This window comes from Nannobrachium achirus, assembly GCF_963921795.1.
Source record: "Nannobrachium achirus genome assembly, chromosome: 3".
NCBI lineage: Eukaryota > Metazoa > Chordata > Actinopteri > Myctophiformes > Myctophidae > Nannobrachium > Nannobrachium achirus.
In genome coordinates, this window is record NC_137812.1 from 27,700,879 (window position 1) to 27,715,931 (window position 15,053).

Below are 15,053 nucleotides of genomic sequence, written 5' to 3' on the forward strand. Positions count from 1 at the left end.
TACTGTGAGTAGGCCAGACGTAGGGATGGGACTATATGAAATTTTCATGTCACGATTATTGTTACCAAAATAATAACAATTTACGATTTTATCGCGATAATCAAAATATGGTTAATACTCTTATAATGACACTTTTGTTAACCACTCGAACACCCATATTCTGGGGCGGAACATTTGCCAAAAAATAGCCAATCTACAAGCTTGTAGATCGTCTATGAAAAAAGTGAAAAAAGACTGTATCAAGTACGTTTACAGGTGTGTTTTACTTATTGTATAGGGTTTAAGTGGATCAAAGGTGAATTGATCCCAGCGTATTACGGAGGACAGTTTCACGATATATTAAAATCTCTGTGATAAAAAAAAAACACTCACAGTGAGTGAGCGTTTATGAGTCTATAGGTTTTCTGCCTGAAGAAGACCATTTTGGATGAAACATGACTAACAAATAGAGATTCTTTCATTTTAGGTTTTTCTTATTCTACTGTCCTTTAATGAGCTACTGTAAATGTCCTGGTGTAACTGTAACATAAACGTGTCTCCCAGGTTTGTGGTTCACGGCCTGGTCCCAGGGGAGACCTACACGTTCCGTGTTCAGGCAGTGAATGTCTACGGCCTCAGCGAGGAGTCACAGGAGTCTACTCCTATCGCTGTGGAGCCTGCCCTTGGTGAGTAATGCCCCATTCATACTTCCTCTCACAACAGTGTCGCACTTAAAAAAATAGCTGACCGACAAGTGTATAGTTTCTGTGTAACAGGTCTAAATCGGTTTTAACTAATGATATAGTATTTGCACACAGAATGACAGTTTGCCATTCATCATCCTGTGGAACATTTCATTTGTTGTGTTTAGGGAAGGGTGTGGAGTACGGTATGTACGTTCATGATGTTCTCCCACTGAACTTATCCACTGTTGTCACTTGCTACACCTATCACTGTATTTATTCACTGTATTTATGAATCACAGTACCATCTATGCCACTTGTTTTATTTAACACAAAAATCACGTGCATGAGTTTGACTCTGGACCACAAAAATATACCCAGAATTGAAATGACATGTCTTCCGTTTGAGTGCCTTTGTCATAAGCACAACTTGTACCAATTTAACGTGATGGTAAAGGGCAACATCACAGATTCTTTTGTGGGGGAGGATTGAAAAGTAATTCCCCAATTTTGTGTCTTTTGTGTCAAAAGCTTGTTCTCTCTGCGCTGGTAAATCTCGGCCAGCCTACATTATACAACATATTTCAACATGTTTTATGTTTATTTTATTATGTTTAACAATTCACATAAAAAATGGTGAAATTGCCCTTTAATTTATACTCTCTCAAGTAGCTTTGGATAACAACAGAGGCATCAGCTAAAAGCCTTCAGTATGCCGTACATGTAAACTAAAAATACACCAAACCCCCAACAGCCACCCCCAGCGCCCCCTTCGGCATCACCCTGCTCAGCTGTGACGGCGCCTCCATGACCATTGCCTGGAAGACCCCTAAACACTGCGGTGGTTCAAAGGTCAACGCCTACTACGTCGACCAGCGCAACGCCGACACTCTGGCCTGGAAGGAAGTCAATCTAGCTGCCATCAAGGAGAGGGTCTGCACTGTAAGTGGAATCTGCATCGTAAGTGGTGTGAGTGTGGGATTGCACGAGGGATGGGACGGTAATCTTTATTATCTTTTATCATGATAAAAAACACTCACAATAATCGTATTGTGGAGATTTACATTTATCCTGAAATTATCCTCTGTCATGCACTGGGATCATTTCACCTTTTATTTGCCAAGCTGCATATCTGGTACCACTTATTCCTTCTATACTTCGTAAAACGGGCCTGGAAATATTGTACTTACTTGATACAGTCTTTTTCTCACTCTCTACCAAATCTCTTTGTCAAAAATAGCTGATCTACAAGCAAATATTTTTGGCAAATGTTCCGCACCAGGATAATGGATGTTGGTAATATTTTGATTATCGGGATAATATCGCAAATCGCAATTTTCTTGGTCACAATAATCGTGGGACGAAATCTTCATATCGCCCCATCCTTAAATTGCACTAAGCATGAGACTGTTGTTTTTCTATGATTTTACTATGGGGAGAATTACACTGATGCAGTAATAGGTTGACACAGTAGCTTGAAGTTAAGAAGGCTCGTGCATGGCTAGATTTCCTGATTTTCTAAATCAGTTAGTTTGGCAAAATAAGGGTTAAGATCCCGCTCCGCTTTCTAAAGACACAGAAATGCCAAGGGGGCATGCCTGGAATTTCTGGACCGTCATGGCATTTAGAAAATTCAATTCCAGACATAGAAAGTCATGGAATTTGTATCTGTTATTTTATTTTTCCATGGTCATGATCATAGACTAATTATTTATCTGGTTTATGTATATTTCACTCTCAACAGTGGATGATCCTGTTGTGGTACATTATCCAATGTACCCACAAAAAAAAAGGTCAAACATTTCTACTTATTGTGTACATTTCTTGGAATCTCAGGAATCTGGTCATGAAAACTAAAGAAACCTGATAATATCACCTTGCATTTAGTGTGGGAACCCTGAAGGCACTTTAATGTGTTTGTTATGTCTTTGAAGATGATGTGATTTCACATGTCTTTGATTCCTTCTAACTCCAGGTTGACGGTCTGACGGCGGGAACCTTCTATGAGTTCAAGGTTCAAGCTGGGAACCTGGCTGGTGTGGGAGTGCCCTCGGCTCCCAGCAGCCCTCTGAAGTGTGAGGCCTGGACCCTGGCAACACCAGGTTGGAGACACTTAACTGTCACTCAATGTATCATTGTCTCTTAAAAACATAGTCTTATATCGTTGCCGTCGATCTGCTATATCCATCTTTTAACTTTCTATGTTTTTTCATGAATTAATGAATGCCCTACGTCAGGGGTGGGCAACTTTGATGATGGTGAGGGCCACTATATTTCCACCTTCACTCCAGAGGGCCACATTGCATATTGCTACGTCCTACGTTGTCATTCTAGTATCTCATACAAAAGAGCGATGCGTTTTGAGCTTGTAGATCAGCTATTTTTGCTTCTTTTGAATTGAAATCCTGAATTATCTTTTGTTGTTTTTGAATTGGAATCCTGAAATGTCACATTTTGATCTAATTTCAAATGCATTTAGTTATATAGTCATGTTAACTTTATGAACCTAAATACAAATACATTGGACATTAATACATTTTAATACTACTATACTAGTCATTACGCTACTAATATTGACTGACGGAATTAAAGCAGGTCATGTTTGGAATTGTAACAGCTGAAATCAATAATATATCAGTATTCCGGTATTAACCTGCGGGCCACATTAAGTGAAGGTGGGGGCCGCATGTGGCCCCCGGGCCGCCAGTTGCCCATGTATGCCCTACGTGATCATATTAGAGTGTCCCACTAAAGTATCAAAAATAGCAGATCTGCAAGCTCAAAGATCGTTTTTAACTTAGTCGATCTACTATTTTTGCAAATTTTTAAATCCTGAAAAGTAACAGATTTGGACATAATAAGGTTTCCACGCGACAGCGACGATATACTTAGTCGTACGCCAAATAGATAACTGATCTACAAGCTCACAACATGTCCCATCATTGTGAGCTTATAGATCTGGTATTCTAGCAATATTATATATATATATATATATATATATATATATATATATATATATATATATATATATATATATATATATATATATATACTGTGTATATACTGTGTGTATATACAGGTATATATATATATATATATATATATATATATATATAGAGAGAGAGAGAGAGAGAGAGAGAGAGAGAGAGAGAGAGAGAGAGAGAGAGAGAGAGAGAGAGATTATTTTGTAACAATTGAAAATGAAGATTTGTTGCTAGTGTTAATGTGGTTACCACTGCCACCAACAGTGGTGTGCAGGTATTCTGTACCATTGTAAAGAGTGGCAACGTAGAGGTTTGCATAGTTAGTTGAGTCATGTAGCTCATTGCCACACTTGAGCTTTGACCACCAACTTGTACTGTATTGAGTCAGTTAGATATCTAATACTTGTATTATGATATTGTGTTGTGTCTAGATGATGACACAGTGTATTGAATCATTGCAGACATACCGTACAGTATTATACAGACACACACAGACGGACAGCCTCATTACAATTGTTCCATAATTGTTTTGTGGTTCAACTAGCAAATTAGGTGTCATTAAGGTTGTGGTATGCTAACCGCGAGTCAGCTTTGCTGTACTTTGTTGAGAAGTATTCGCTTTCAAGTCACTTGTACTGTAGGTAGATTTGAGCTATGTGGTGAACCTGCTAAGATGAAGTGTAATTGTATACCCAGGACTAATGGTGGACCCTCAACGCAACATGAGCTAAACATTGGTTAACCGATATGGTTAACCAATGTGGTGAACCTGCTAGATTATGTTTAACCACAACAACTAATGGTGGACCTTCAAGACAATGTGAGCTAAGATTGGTACTCCTGCCAAGTCAGACATCACATCACAACAAAACAATAGTCATTATATCAAAATTACATATTGTGTTTTACGTATATATAATGCACGGTCAAACTCTTAAGACCGCAAGTCATCCTATGCGTGTGACATCATCATCATACCCGGAAGTTATGCAGGAACGCCTACTGAGTGGCAAAAAACTACTTTCTGGCCATGACAGCCCATACATCCAAACAGAAAAGTCTGATCTGATTGCATTAAACAATGTTAAGCAACTTTAAACTCACTTTGCCACTCACTTTGCCACTCGATTTGCCATTCACTTTATGCATGCGCATACCCTCTATACATTAGTTTGATTACTAGTAAGACACCTCAGGGTGACATGCGACCAAGGGCGAGGTCGCGCCAATTCTTGGCCATCTGGCCAGTGATGTATGTGGGACCAGTTACTCATATATGGAGACCCCTTCATGATAGTTATGTTATGTCAAAACATGCCCATATATGGACATTACCAAATATGGGCATTCCCATATATGTCCTTAATATTGATAACATAGGAATCCCCATATATGGGCATAAAACGTACGTTAATTAGTAATGCCAAGCAGGGCTTTGGTGAGTTAGGGCCTTGGTTTGATGCCTGTGGATCTCCATATATGGGCCATATATGGTACCCTAACATTCTCATTTTCAACCTGGGATTTATGACATCAGAAATCTCCATGTGTGGACATAAAATGTTTTTTCTTTTTTCTGGGAATGACCATATATGGACTTTTATACCCTGAGAAATCTCGTAGCTTGTCTGACTGTCAGTACAGGAAGTGATGTCACGTGACATCCTTTTTATGCCCATATATGAGTCATTCTGTACCACATCACTGTGACTCACTGACTTCACACTGACATCACTTCCTGACTGTGACTTACTGACATCACACTTACATCACTTCCTGTACAGCCGGACGGACAGACAGACAGACAGACAGACAGACAGACAGACAGACAGACAGACAGACAAGCGACAAGGTTTTTCAGGGTATAATGCAATAATTCATGTGAACTCTCTCCATTTATACAGTATGTTCAGTCATGGGTGGTATATGTTTTGACTCTTAGGTCCAGCCTATGACCTGAGCTTCAGTGAGGTGAGAGGTCATTCTCTGGTCATCTTCTGGAAAGCTCCAGTCTACACTGGGGCCAGTGCCATCACCGGGTACCATGTGGAAATGGCCAAAAAGGGCTCCAAGGACTTTGTCACCCTGAATGCAGTGGCTGTTGGCCATCGTAACCTGCCTGTAAGATTCCCACTATCATTCAAATGGTTTGTGTGTGTGTGTGTGTGTGTGTGTGTGTGTGTGTGTGTGTGTGTGTGTGTGTGTGTGTGTGTGTGTGTGTGTGTGTTTGAGAGAGAGAGAGGGGGGGGCTGTACCATATGTACTGTATAATGTTACAATGGCAGATTCGTGTGAGCAATTGTTTGTGTCATCAGAGTTGAACCTCTTGCAACTTAATCAGCTGGCATCAGCTGATCCGCAACGAGGTGATACAGATCGTTGTAATTTTTCCAATGCTGCAACGTTCTAAAACCATTTCGCCCTATCGTGAATCTTTGGCCTGATCTGGGCTTTAAATCTCATGTCTCCAGTGACACTGAGATGAAGATGTGATGTTTGTTGTATTCTTTTGCAGGTGACTGGTCTGGTGGAAGGTGAATCGTATGTGTTTAAAGTGCGTGCTGTCAATGGTGATGGTGTAGGAAAAGCTTCCCAGCCGTCTGAGCCTGTGGTTGCCAAGGCTGTTGCAGGTAACAAAAGATCTAGGATGATGTACACAAATATTGTATTGCACACAAAGTCCATTACTTATTTCCTAAGTATTGTTACATCCCACAATAGTTGCACATCAGATATTGAATTTAAAATGTGGGTTCCTTATCATTTTCCATACTTTTTTTTAAACATACTTTTCATTGTGTATTTGTGATTACATTGGAGAATAGAAGTACAATAAATAAAAGAAAATAAAAACACACAAATGAAAAAAGAAAAAAAAAAGTATAAGGTATATTGTTTGTAAATAGAAGCATATTATGGACTTTATTTAAGTATATCAAAATCATCATCATCATGACATTTCTTCCAATTCCAAGGCTCCCAGGAGATCCACTGTGGTGTGGACGAGGAGACGGGAGACATCTTCCTGTCCTTCGAGGCCTGTGAGATATCTGAGACCTCTAAGTTTGTGTGGTCTAAGAACTATAAAGCAATTGGTGACTGCCCCAGGGTCTCTGTTTCAACTAAAGGAAAAACGTAAGCAAACCTGTCAAGCTACAGCTAATGCAGACATACATCGGAAGTCTAAATTTGCTGCTGATTTGCTCTGTGTGTGCACTGTGGAATAATATACTGTACCTATACCAAGGAACAATATCATTCCAGTTCCAGCAATGCATTGTGAGCTCTTGGGTTGGCTATTTTCACTACCTTTGAGGCCTTGTGCGAATCTCTTGTTTATCGAACTATACCATTCATTTACAGGGAAAGAAAAACATAATACCTTGAAAACAAGGTTTCTGTCTGACTGCAACGATACGTTTTACCAGGATTACTTTAGCCTGGACTGTGTCCTTAATGTATTTAACTCTCAGATGAAGAACTGTGCGTACATCTGTTCTCATAAAAGAGAAGTTTGCAAACACCATTTCAGAAGTGCTGAACTTCAAGGTTCAAGGTTTTCATGATGTGTTACTTACTGGACAATAGGGCTGTGGCAGCCTTGTACTTCTTGTACTCTTACGCCTCCTCAACAGTGTGACTGAAAATAAGAATTAAATAAGATTAATACATAGTGTGAGTAGTGCAGGAGATAATATATTATACAGTCGTACTGTGGTACAACACACTAAACAATGCTAAAGAAAGAAGTTGCCTGCATGTTTCTGTGTTTCTTTTTCCGAGCGATGGTTTCTATATCCATTCTTATTCTTGCTGTATTTCCTTTTGTCAGCACCAAGCTGACCTTCACCAACCCAGATAAAGAGGATTTGGGCAAATACTCTGCTGTTGTCACCGACACAGATGGTGTCTCTGCCAGCCACACTCTGACTGAAGATGGTAGGTGTTGTAGATTAGAATATCCATGAAATCCTCTCAATTGAAGCTACAATCCTTGAAATGTTATTTTAACTGTTTATCTGTATGGTAGAGCATGTTAATACAATATACAGCTACTACTGTGTAGCACACATGCAGTGGTTTAGGTGGTCTCCTACTTTTCCATAGATTAATTTAGACCTTGGTGTAGGATTGGACAACTACTGTAGTTTGACAACGAGTACTGCCTGAAGATCATAATGCAATGTCGCCCCAAGCAGCCTTATTGGCAGAAAATGTGGTTTCTCCTTTCGGGAGATCCCACATGAGTACAGTACATAATACAGTATAATGTATTGTGATTCACGATTCAAAAAGATTTATTGTCCATCACCTCACAATGTGTAGGCTTAATTGTAGCTTTGTTTTTGTCTGTATTGGCTATTAAGTGACAATCATTTTTCCTTTCTTTTCTTTCTTTAATCAAATCTCGTTCTGCAGCCCTGAATACCATGCTGGAACTCAGCCACGCCATCAGGCATCCAAGTAAGTATCATGTTTAAGTTGGCAACTCCTTTATTTCTCGACTTTTCTTCATCATTTACTTTTTTAATTAGAATTGAAAACCTGTTCGTCCAATATTCTATGACTGTGTAGATACTAGACAGCACATAGTGACGGGTATTGGTGCCACTATTGTCCTTTATGTTATCTACCGTCCGTTAGAAAGGAAAATGATTCACTTTTTATTTCAGTCTGAGTCAGAAGGCTAGCATTGTTTTCTTCTACGTTGGTTTGTTAACAACGTCTACACGCTTTGGAGTATATTATCCTGTGATGATCCTAGTATTTGTAAAGAGGCTACGATTTGTTTTTAAAAGACTGGGTGACATTTGGGAAGCAAGTTGTGAAATCAGTCATGTATTCAACACCTCAGCATTTTCTTTCTTTTGTACCTTGGGGTAATTATCCGTGTAGGAACTTGCTATGAAATAATGCTATTGTAACGGCACGGTTGGCGCGGTTAAAGGTTATCACCCAGAATCATGTAATGGCATGATTAAGGGTGTTCTCATAAAAATAATAATGATGTAGAGTACCCACACTGATCTTAGCTCCTACTGTTAATTGCAGATATGATCCATTTTCCCACCCTCATAGTGGTAAGAAAATCAAGGTCAAGGGTAGAATAACATTTAGTAACTTTCCGTAAATATGTTTTAGTTTATACTGTAGGCCTATGTATTAAAATGTCGTTAAAGAACAACAGAGAACTAATCATTAAAACTTTGATCAGAAACAAATATGTAAAATCAGACATGGCAGTACAATTTAACGGGGAAGGAAGTGGGATGTTGACATTAGTAGCTTACTTACTGTTACTTACTTATATAAGGTTGTGTGTGCCTGCTGCTCTTGCTTTTGTATTTTTATTTGGTGCAATCTAGCTACTTGCATTAGGTGACAGAGATTTTGTGTTAATCCATGGTTTTTGTTTTTGCCCAGTTGTTCACCTGAAAATCCCTCTGACCTACGAGGTTCTGGAGAAGGGCCATGTTCGTTTCTGGCTGCAGGCCGTGAAACTCTCCTCCGCCGTGTCCTACAGGTTCATCTTCAACGACAAGGAGGTCAAGAGCGGCGAGGTAGAGCCACCTCTTCACTAAAGTTCTTAGTCACCACGGCTGATTTCAGTCATTTGAAAGCATGTCCTGCAATGAAAATAGCCGATCTATATATAGAAATAGCGCTGCGACGTGTTGTGAGCTTATTGCAGTTATTGTTATTTTGAGATTAAAGAGAAAAAATACTTTTTTTCTATTGATTACTCAGGGCATTGAGACTTGAGTTCAATAATTTTTTTTATTTATGTTGCATTCCTAAGTCAAAAGTTTGGTTATAGTAAATTTACCCCCATTGATTCCAGATGGGGACCCGAATGCATTTGTGTCCCCCTTAGGAATGCAACAAAAAACTACAAATAATATTATTGAACTCAAGTCTCCATGGTGTGAGTAATCAATAGGAAAGAAGTCATTTTGGGAGTGAACTACTCCTTTAATGTCTACCACTTGACCCAAGGCGCAATCCTAGCTTATCCAGGGGTCATATTGCGCTTATGAGCTTCAGACAGGACTAAAGTTGTCAAACAGTCTGTGCCCTACTGTTTGACACCAGGGTCTACATTTCTCAATGGAAGACTAAGGAAGTACCACCTCCAACCATAGCAGATGCGCTAGTGTTATTGTAATAAGTAAGTAACAGATAGGTTAATAATATTGTATTAATTCCAATACGTTCCAGATTGCAGTTTTAACTGCACTTTAGGAATGTGTATACCAGTAGCAATACATGTACACGCCATTACGTAATATAAATGGAATGTCCATCGAGCGAGAAAAAGCTAAAGGTTATGCAACGGCAATATTATCTTAACTTATCTTACATAACATAACTTACATAAACTTAAATAAACTATAGTAATAACATTTAATAAAGAAAGGGTCTCTGTGGTGTCGGTTCCCAGGGTAATAAGATCAGCCATGACGTGGCTACTGGAGTCATCCAGATGACCGTGGAGAGCTTCACCAAGAACAGCGAGGGAACCTACACCGTTCAGATCACTGACGGCAAGGCCAAGAACCAGACCTCCCTGGTGCTGGTGGGAGACGGTGAGTCTCTGCTTCATATCATGTCGCACTGTTGGAGGAGAGAGACTGACTGACTGACTGATTGAATACACATGAACAATAATGATATCTGGAATTTATATAGTGCTTTTCAAAGTACTCAAAGTCACTTGTATATCGTTGAATATATCGTTGCTGTCTGGGCAGAAACATCTTATCCATATTTGAACTTTTTTTTTTTTGCTCATAACTTTTTGCGAAACACGGTGTGAAACAGCGCAAAACACGTTGTGAAGCTCTGCTAGATCTGCTACTTTGGCTATTGTTCTTTTTTTTACATGTATGTTAGGCAATATGAATACCTGAGTATTAATTGTACAAATGGAAACCATATGGGTCCATTTGGTTCCATTTCTAAACTCAGATAACACTCAGATAACACTCTGTATTAACAAACGGTGTATTTTTATATGCAGTACTTTTTATGTACAAATTAGGAATTCATTTATATTACGGTTACCTCCTGGAAGAGTACCAGAGCTGGGCTAAAAATAAATTCCAGTTAAGTTGAGTTAGTACAGTATATTTGACTAGGTTAAACAGTGTGGACATGCAGATAATATGTGTGTGCGTTGGAGGCCATATATTTACATTGCTGTGTGTGGGAATGTTCTCTTTCAGTGTTTAAGGCTGCTCTGAAGGAGGCAGAGTTCCAGAGGAAAGAGCACATCAGGAAGCAAGGTACTGAACAATGACACTAATGACAGACAAGTGTCAGCTGTTTGAAAGACGTATTTATAGACATTCAAACTTTGTGTTTGTTACTTTGTTTGCAAGGAGACATGTGACAAACGCATGTCAACATCCTCCCTAGCAGGTGTTTACATTTGCATTTGCATTTTGCATGCTAGTTATTTGGCCAACAAGTGTAGCAGGTGTTTCCCATGTTTTAGGACAGCTGTCTCATTGTTTACTGCATGAAACTCTATATGTTATTTTAGCCTACTACTGTAACATACTGTGTATGGTTCAAGACAACACAATACATGCCTGCATTTTAATGACTATTAATAACATTGATTTAACCCATTAAAACTGGGAAAACATCTGTGTCATTGCGACCGTTAGGTCGCAAGTTACTATGAAAAGCTTGCTGTCTGTCAGTCTGTCCGTTATTTTATTACCTAGGGTTCACCTATTCTATTTATACATATTTCAAGGAACTGATGCTGTGGCCTGCCTGTTTGAAGTGCAATGCTATTCTAAATGACCAACTATAGTTCTAGCATAGGCTACAACTATTTATTTATTTGTAAATAGTATTTGACCCAGAATCATTGCGCTTGTCATGTTGGAATAATCATTGTACTCTACATGTTTGTTGGCAGTTGTCTCTTGACATAACCTGCATAGAACTGACAATATCTTGAATAATGTGACATGTTTCTGTGATTTCTTTTCCAGGCCCACATTTCTCAGAGTATCTGAATTTCTCAGTGGATCAGGACTGTACCGTCCTGCTTGTTTGCAAGGTAATACAGAATTAAAAATACTTTAAAAACCATGTACCATAGTATTTCCAGTAAATTACTTTTACTTTTACTCCACTACAATTATTTGAAAACTTTAGTTACATACCAGTTACTTTGTAGATTTTGATTATTATTATTATAAAACATACATTAACCACTTCAGCCATGTATCCATTTCGGCCTTTTAGCCGATCTACAAGACCACAATGTGCCACGATGTGTTGCATTGTGAGCTTGTAGATCTGCTTTTGACAAAAGATTTTATACATTTCATACTTCTGAAAACTTGTGAAACGGGTCATTCAGCATAATGAGTACTTTCTACTTTAAGTACATTTTGATACCAATACTTTTGTACTTTTACTTTGTTCAATTTTGAATTCCAGACTGTTACTTGTAACAGAGTATTTCTACATTGCAGTATTGATACTTTTACCTGAGTAAAACATTTGAGTATGTTTTTCACCACTGATTTTTTTTTTCAGGCTTGTTGCTAAAGTTCCCTCTGTGTGTCTGTCTGTTCTGTCTCAGTTGGCGAATGTGAAGAAAGAGTCTGCTTTCCATTGGTACAAGGATGAAGATGAGATTGTTCTTGATACTAATGTCCTGTCTGGCACCGCTGCTCTGCCCCTCGCGCTGGTAAAATATTCATGGCACACAGTCACACCCTCACACTCTGCAATACTGAACTTCTGCATTGATAACCATGAGGTTTTTCCATCCATAATATATTGCTCAATCCAGTGATTCTCAACCTTTTCAGGCCGTGACCCCCCCCCCCCCCAAAAAAAAGAATTGAACTTGGGACCCCCTCAATATAATCATATTTGAACTGGGGCAACCTGACAAGCACTTGGAATTGTAGGAGTTGAAGCGTTGCATTTAGCTTGACTCGGTTTCACAGATAAATATTGTGAAAATAGCAAAACTACAAGCTTGAGCTTGTAGATCAGCTATTTTCAAATGTATTGCCTCTTTCTTATATTATTTGACATTCTTTTTAGTTTTTTATAGTATGGTTTGATGATTACTTTTGATGCAGTAATGGTCTTATTTCTTTTCTTTTCTTTCTGTCTTTTCAATCTATCGATCTATCAATCTAGCGATACATCGTAGTGTACATTCTGTGTATACAATATTGCTTGTTTAAATGTTAAATGTATGGTGTTTGTTTTCTCAGTTCTCCAGAAAGGACCAGGGCATCTACAAAGCAACTGTCAGTGACGACAGAGGAAAGGACACATCTGTGATTGACATTTCTGGCCAAGGTACAACCTTACGATCTGTACCAGTGAAAGGTCAACTTCTGGGACATTTATTACTGTTGTAAAGCTTATCGATCTTCCTTCTATGATCTGATTTGACCTTTCTTCTTCTGTCTTGCAGTGTTTGATGACATCATCAATGCCATTGCCCACATCGCTGGTAGGAATTGAATTTCATCATCTTATCACACTCTTTCCTGTTACTGCCACCACTTGCTTATTTACATACATGAGTACATTACAAGATGTACCCCTTTTTTAAAGTATTTCTAATGGCCTGCTGTGATAATATGTTGTCGTTTTTGAACTGTCACTGTGCCAGAGTGCCAAAAAAGAAAACATGTAGTGAACTTAACCTCTTTTTGTGCCCTTTTACACCACAAATTGAGCTAATGCTACCAGGCATTGTGTTTACTATACAATAATGACAAGTGTATTACACAATATTGTGTTACTGTCACGTCTCCAATATGGTGACATATCCTTTTTTAACCACTGGCAAACACTCTTAAAGAGCCATCTACAAACTCTTAAAGAGCCGATCTACAAGCTCACAACGCGTCGCATCTATTTTCAAATAGCCAAGGTATAAAATAGGGCTAAAGTGGTTCATGTATGTTTTATAATATTATAATTTATATCTGCAAGGTAACTAGTAACTAAAGTTTTCAAATAATTGTAGTGGAGTAAAAGTACAAAATTCGGATCCGAGATGTAGTGGAGTAGAAGTAAAAGTATTGGAAATTGGAAATACTGAAGTAAAGTACAAATTAAGTACAGTACTTAAGTAAATCTACTTAGTTACTTTACACCACTGCATAATGACACAGCAACGATAAACATGATTGTGTTTGGTGGTGACAGGTGCGTCTGCATCAGAGCTGGTTATCCAGTGTACTCCTGAAGGCATCAGACTGCAGTGCTACATGACCTACTTCACAGAGGAGATGAAGACCAGCTGGAAGCACAAGTACAAACTTCCCTTTGCTTTTGTGCAGTGGTTCTCAAACCTTTTCATGCCAAGAACCCCCCCACAAATTGATATGTAAAGCAGGGGTCTTTAACGTTCTCAGGCCAAGGACCCCTTAGCTGAGAGGGAGATAAAGCAGGGACCCCCCCCCCCCCCCCCCACTACCATATTATATAAAATTGTGTTGCAGATTTTCATCTACTTGTTTGACAGCACTGTCATCAGTCTAAGTTGGATTAGTGTTAATGTGTTTTTCTCTTTTTCAGACATTTAGCCACTTAAATCGTTTATAGTTTACTTAGTAGATTTTACCTTTCACTCTGTACTTGGTCTGCTCTTTTTTTTACCTAGCTCTTTTACCAAGCTCTCAACGCCTCGCACTGCAAGGCGTTGAGAGCTTGTAGATCTGCTATTTTTGGCTGAAGGTCTCCCCAGAATAGGGATGTGAGGGATCAAGTTGTTCATTTAAAAGAATGATCCTATCACACATTTGGTGGCCCCCCCTGTAGTAATTCTGAGGACCCCCTAGGGGTCCCGGACCCCCTGTTGAAGACCCCCGATGTAAAGAATAATAGTGTTTAAGCCTGGACCCTAACATATCTGACGTGAACCTTGCAGGGACAGCAAGATTGCCTCCTCTGAGAAGATGAGGATTGGTGGTACAGCAGAGATGGCCTGGATGCAGATCTGTGACCCCACAGACAGAGAGAAGGGACAGTACACTATTGAGATCTCAGACGGGGTCAAGACATACGCCCGCAGCTTTGACCTCTCTGGACAAGGTGGGCGATGGATCATCTCTTAACACACTCTGAACCAAATGGTTCCATTCGTACAATGAGACACTAAATGAACACTGGTGATTTTACTGTGTAATATACTGTATTACAAATGTCCTAATGTTCTCTTCTTTCTTGTTTGCTATTTCAGCGTACACTGATGCTTATGAAGAGTACCTTAGACTCAAGTGAGTAATTTTAAACGGTTTATCCTATACTATGACATGTAAATTCAAGTTTTACAAATTATAATGATATTAACAATCTCATTGTTATCTTATGTTACAGAGCTGCGGCACATGCTGAGAAGAGTGAG

General features: G+C 39.0%; 1 protein-coding gene across 1 annotated transcript in view; it reads left to right on the plus strand.

Moving 5' to 3' along the window:
- The window catches only part of myom2a (myomesin 2a), a gene marked incomplete at both ends in the record, with an annotated part of 58,421 nt that overhangs the window by 40,594 nt on the left and 2,774 nt on the right, over nucleotides 1-15,053 (plus strand). The window contains 20 exon segments of the mRNA XM_080722488.1: nucleotides 544-665; nucleotides 851-868; nucleotides 1,417-1,604; nucleotides 2,638-2,764; nucleotides 5,589-5,767; nucleotides 6,162-6,276; nucleotides 6,622-6,781; nucleotides 7,479-7,585; nucleotides 8,066-8,110; nucleotides 9,071-9,207; nucleotides 10,089-10,233; nucleotides 10,873-10,932; nucleotides 11,656-11,723; nucleotides 12,255-12,362; nucleotides 12,904-12,991; nucleotides 13,110-13,148; nucleotides 13,853-13,958; nucleotides 14,577-14,740; nucleotides 14,889-14,925; nucleotides 15,026-15,048. Coding sequence (XP_080578614.1) covers nucleotides 544-665; nucleotides 851-868; nucleotides 1,417-1,604; nucleotides 2,638-2,764; nucleotides 5,589-5,767; nucleotides 6,162-6,276; nucleotides 6,622-6,781; nucleotides 7,479-7,585; nucleotides 8,066-8,110; nucleotides 9,071-9,207; nucleotides 10,089-10,233; nucleotides 10,873-10,932; nucleotides 11,656-11,723; nucleotides 12,255-12,362; nucleotides 12,904-12,991; nucleotides 13,110-13,148; nucleotides 13,853-13,958; nucleotides 14,577-14,740; nucleotides 14,889-14,925; nucleotides 15,026-15,048 — 2,036 coding nt within the window.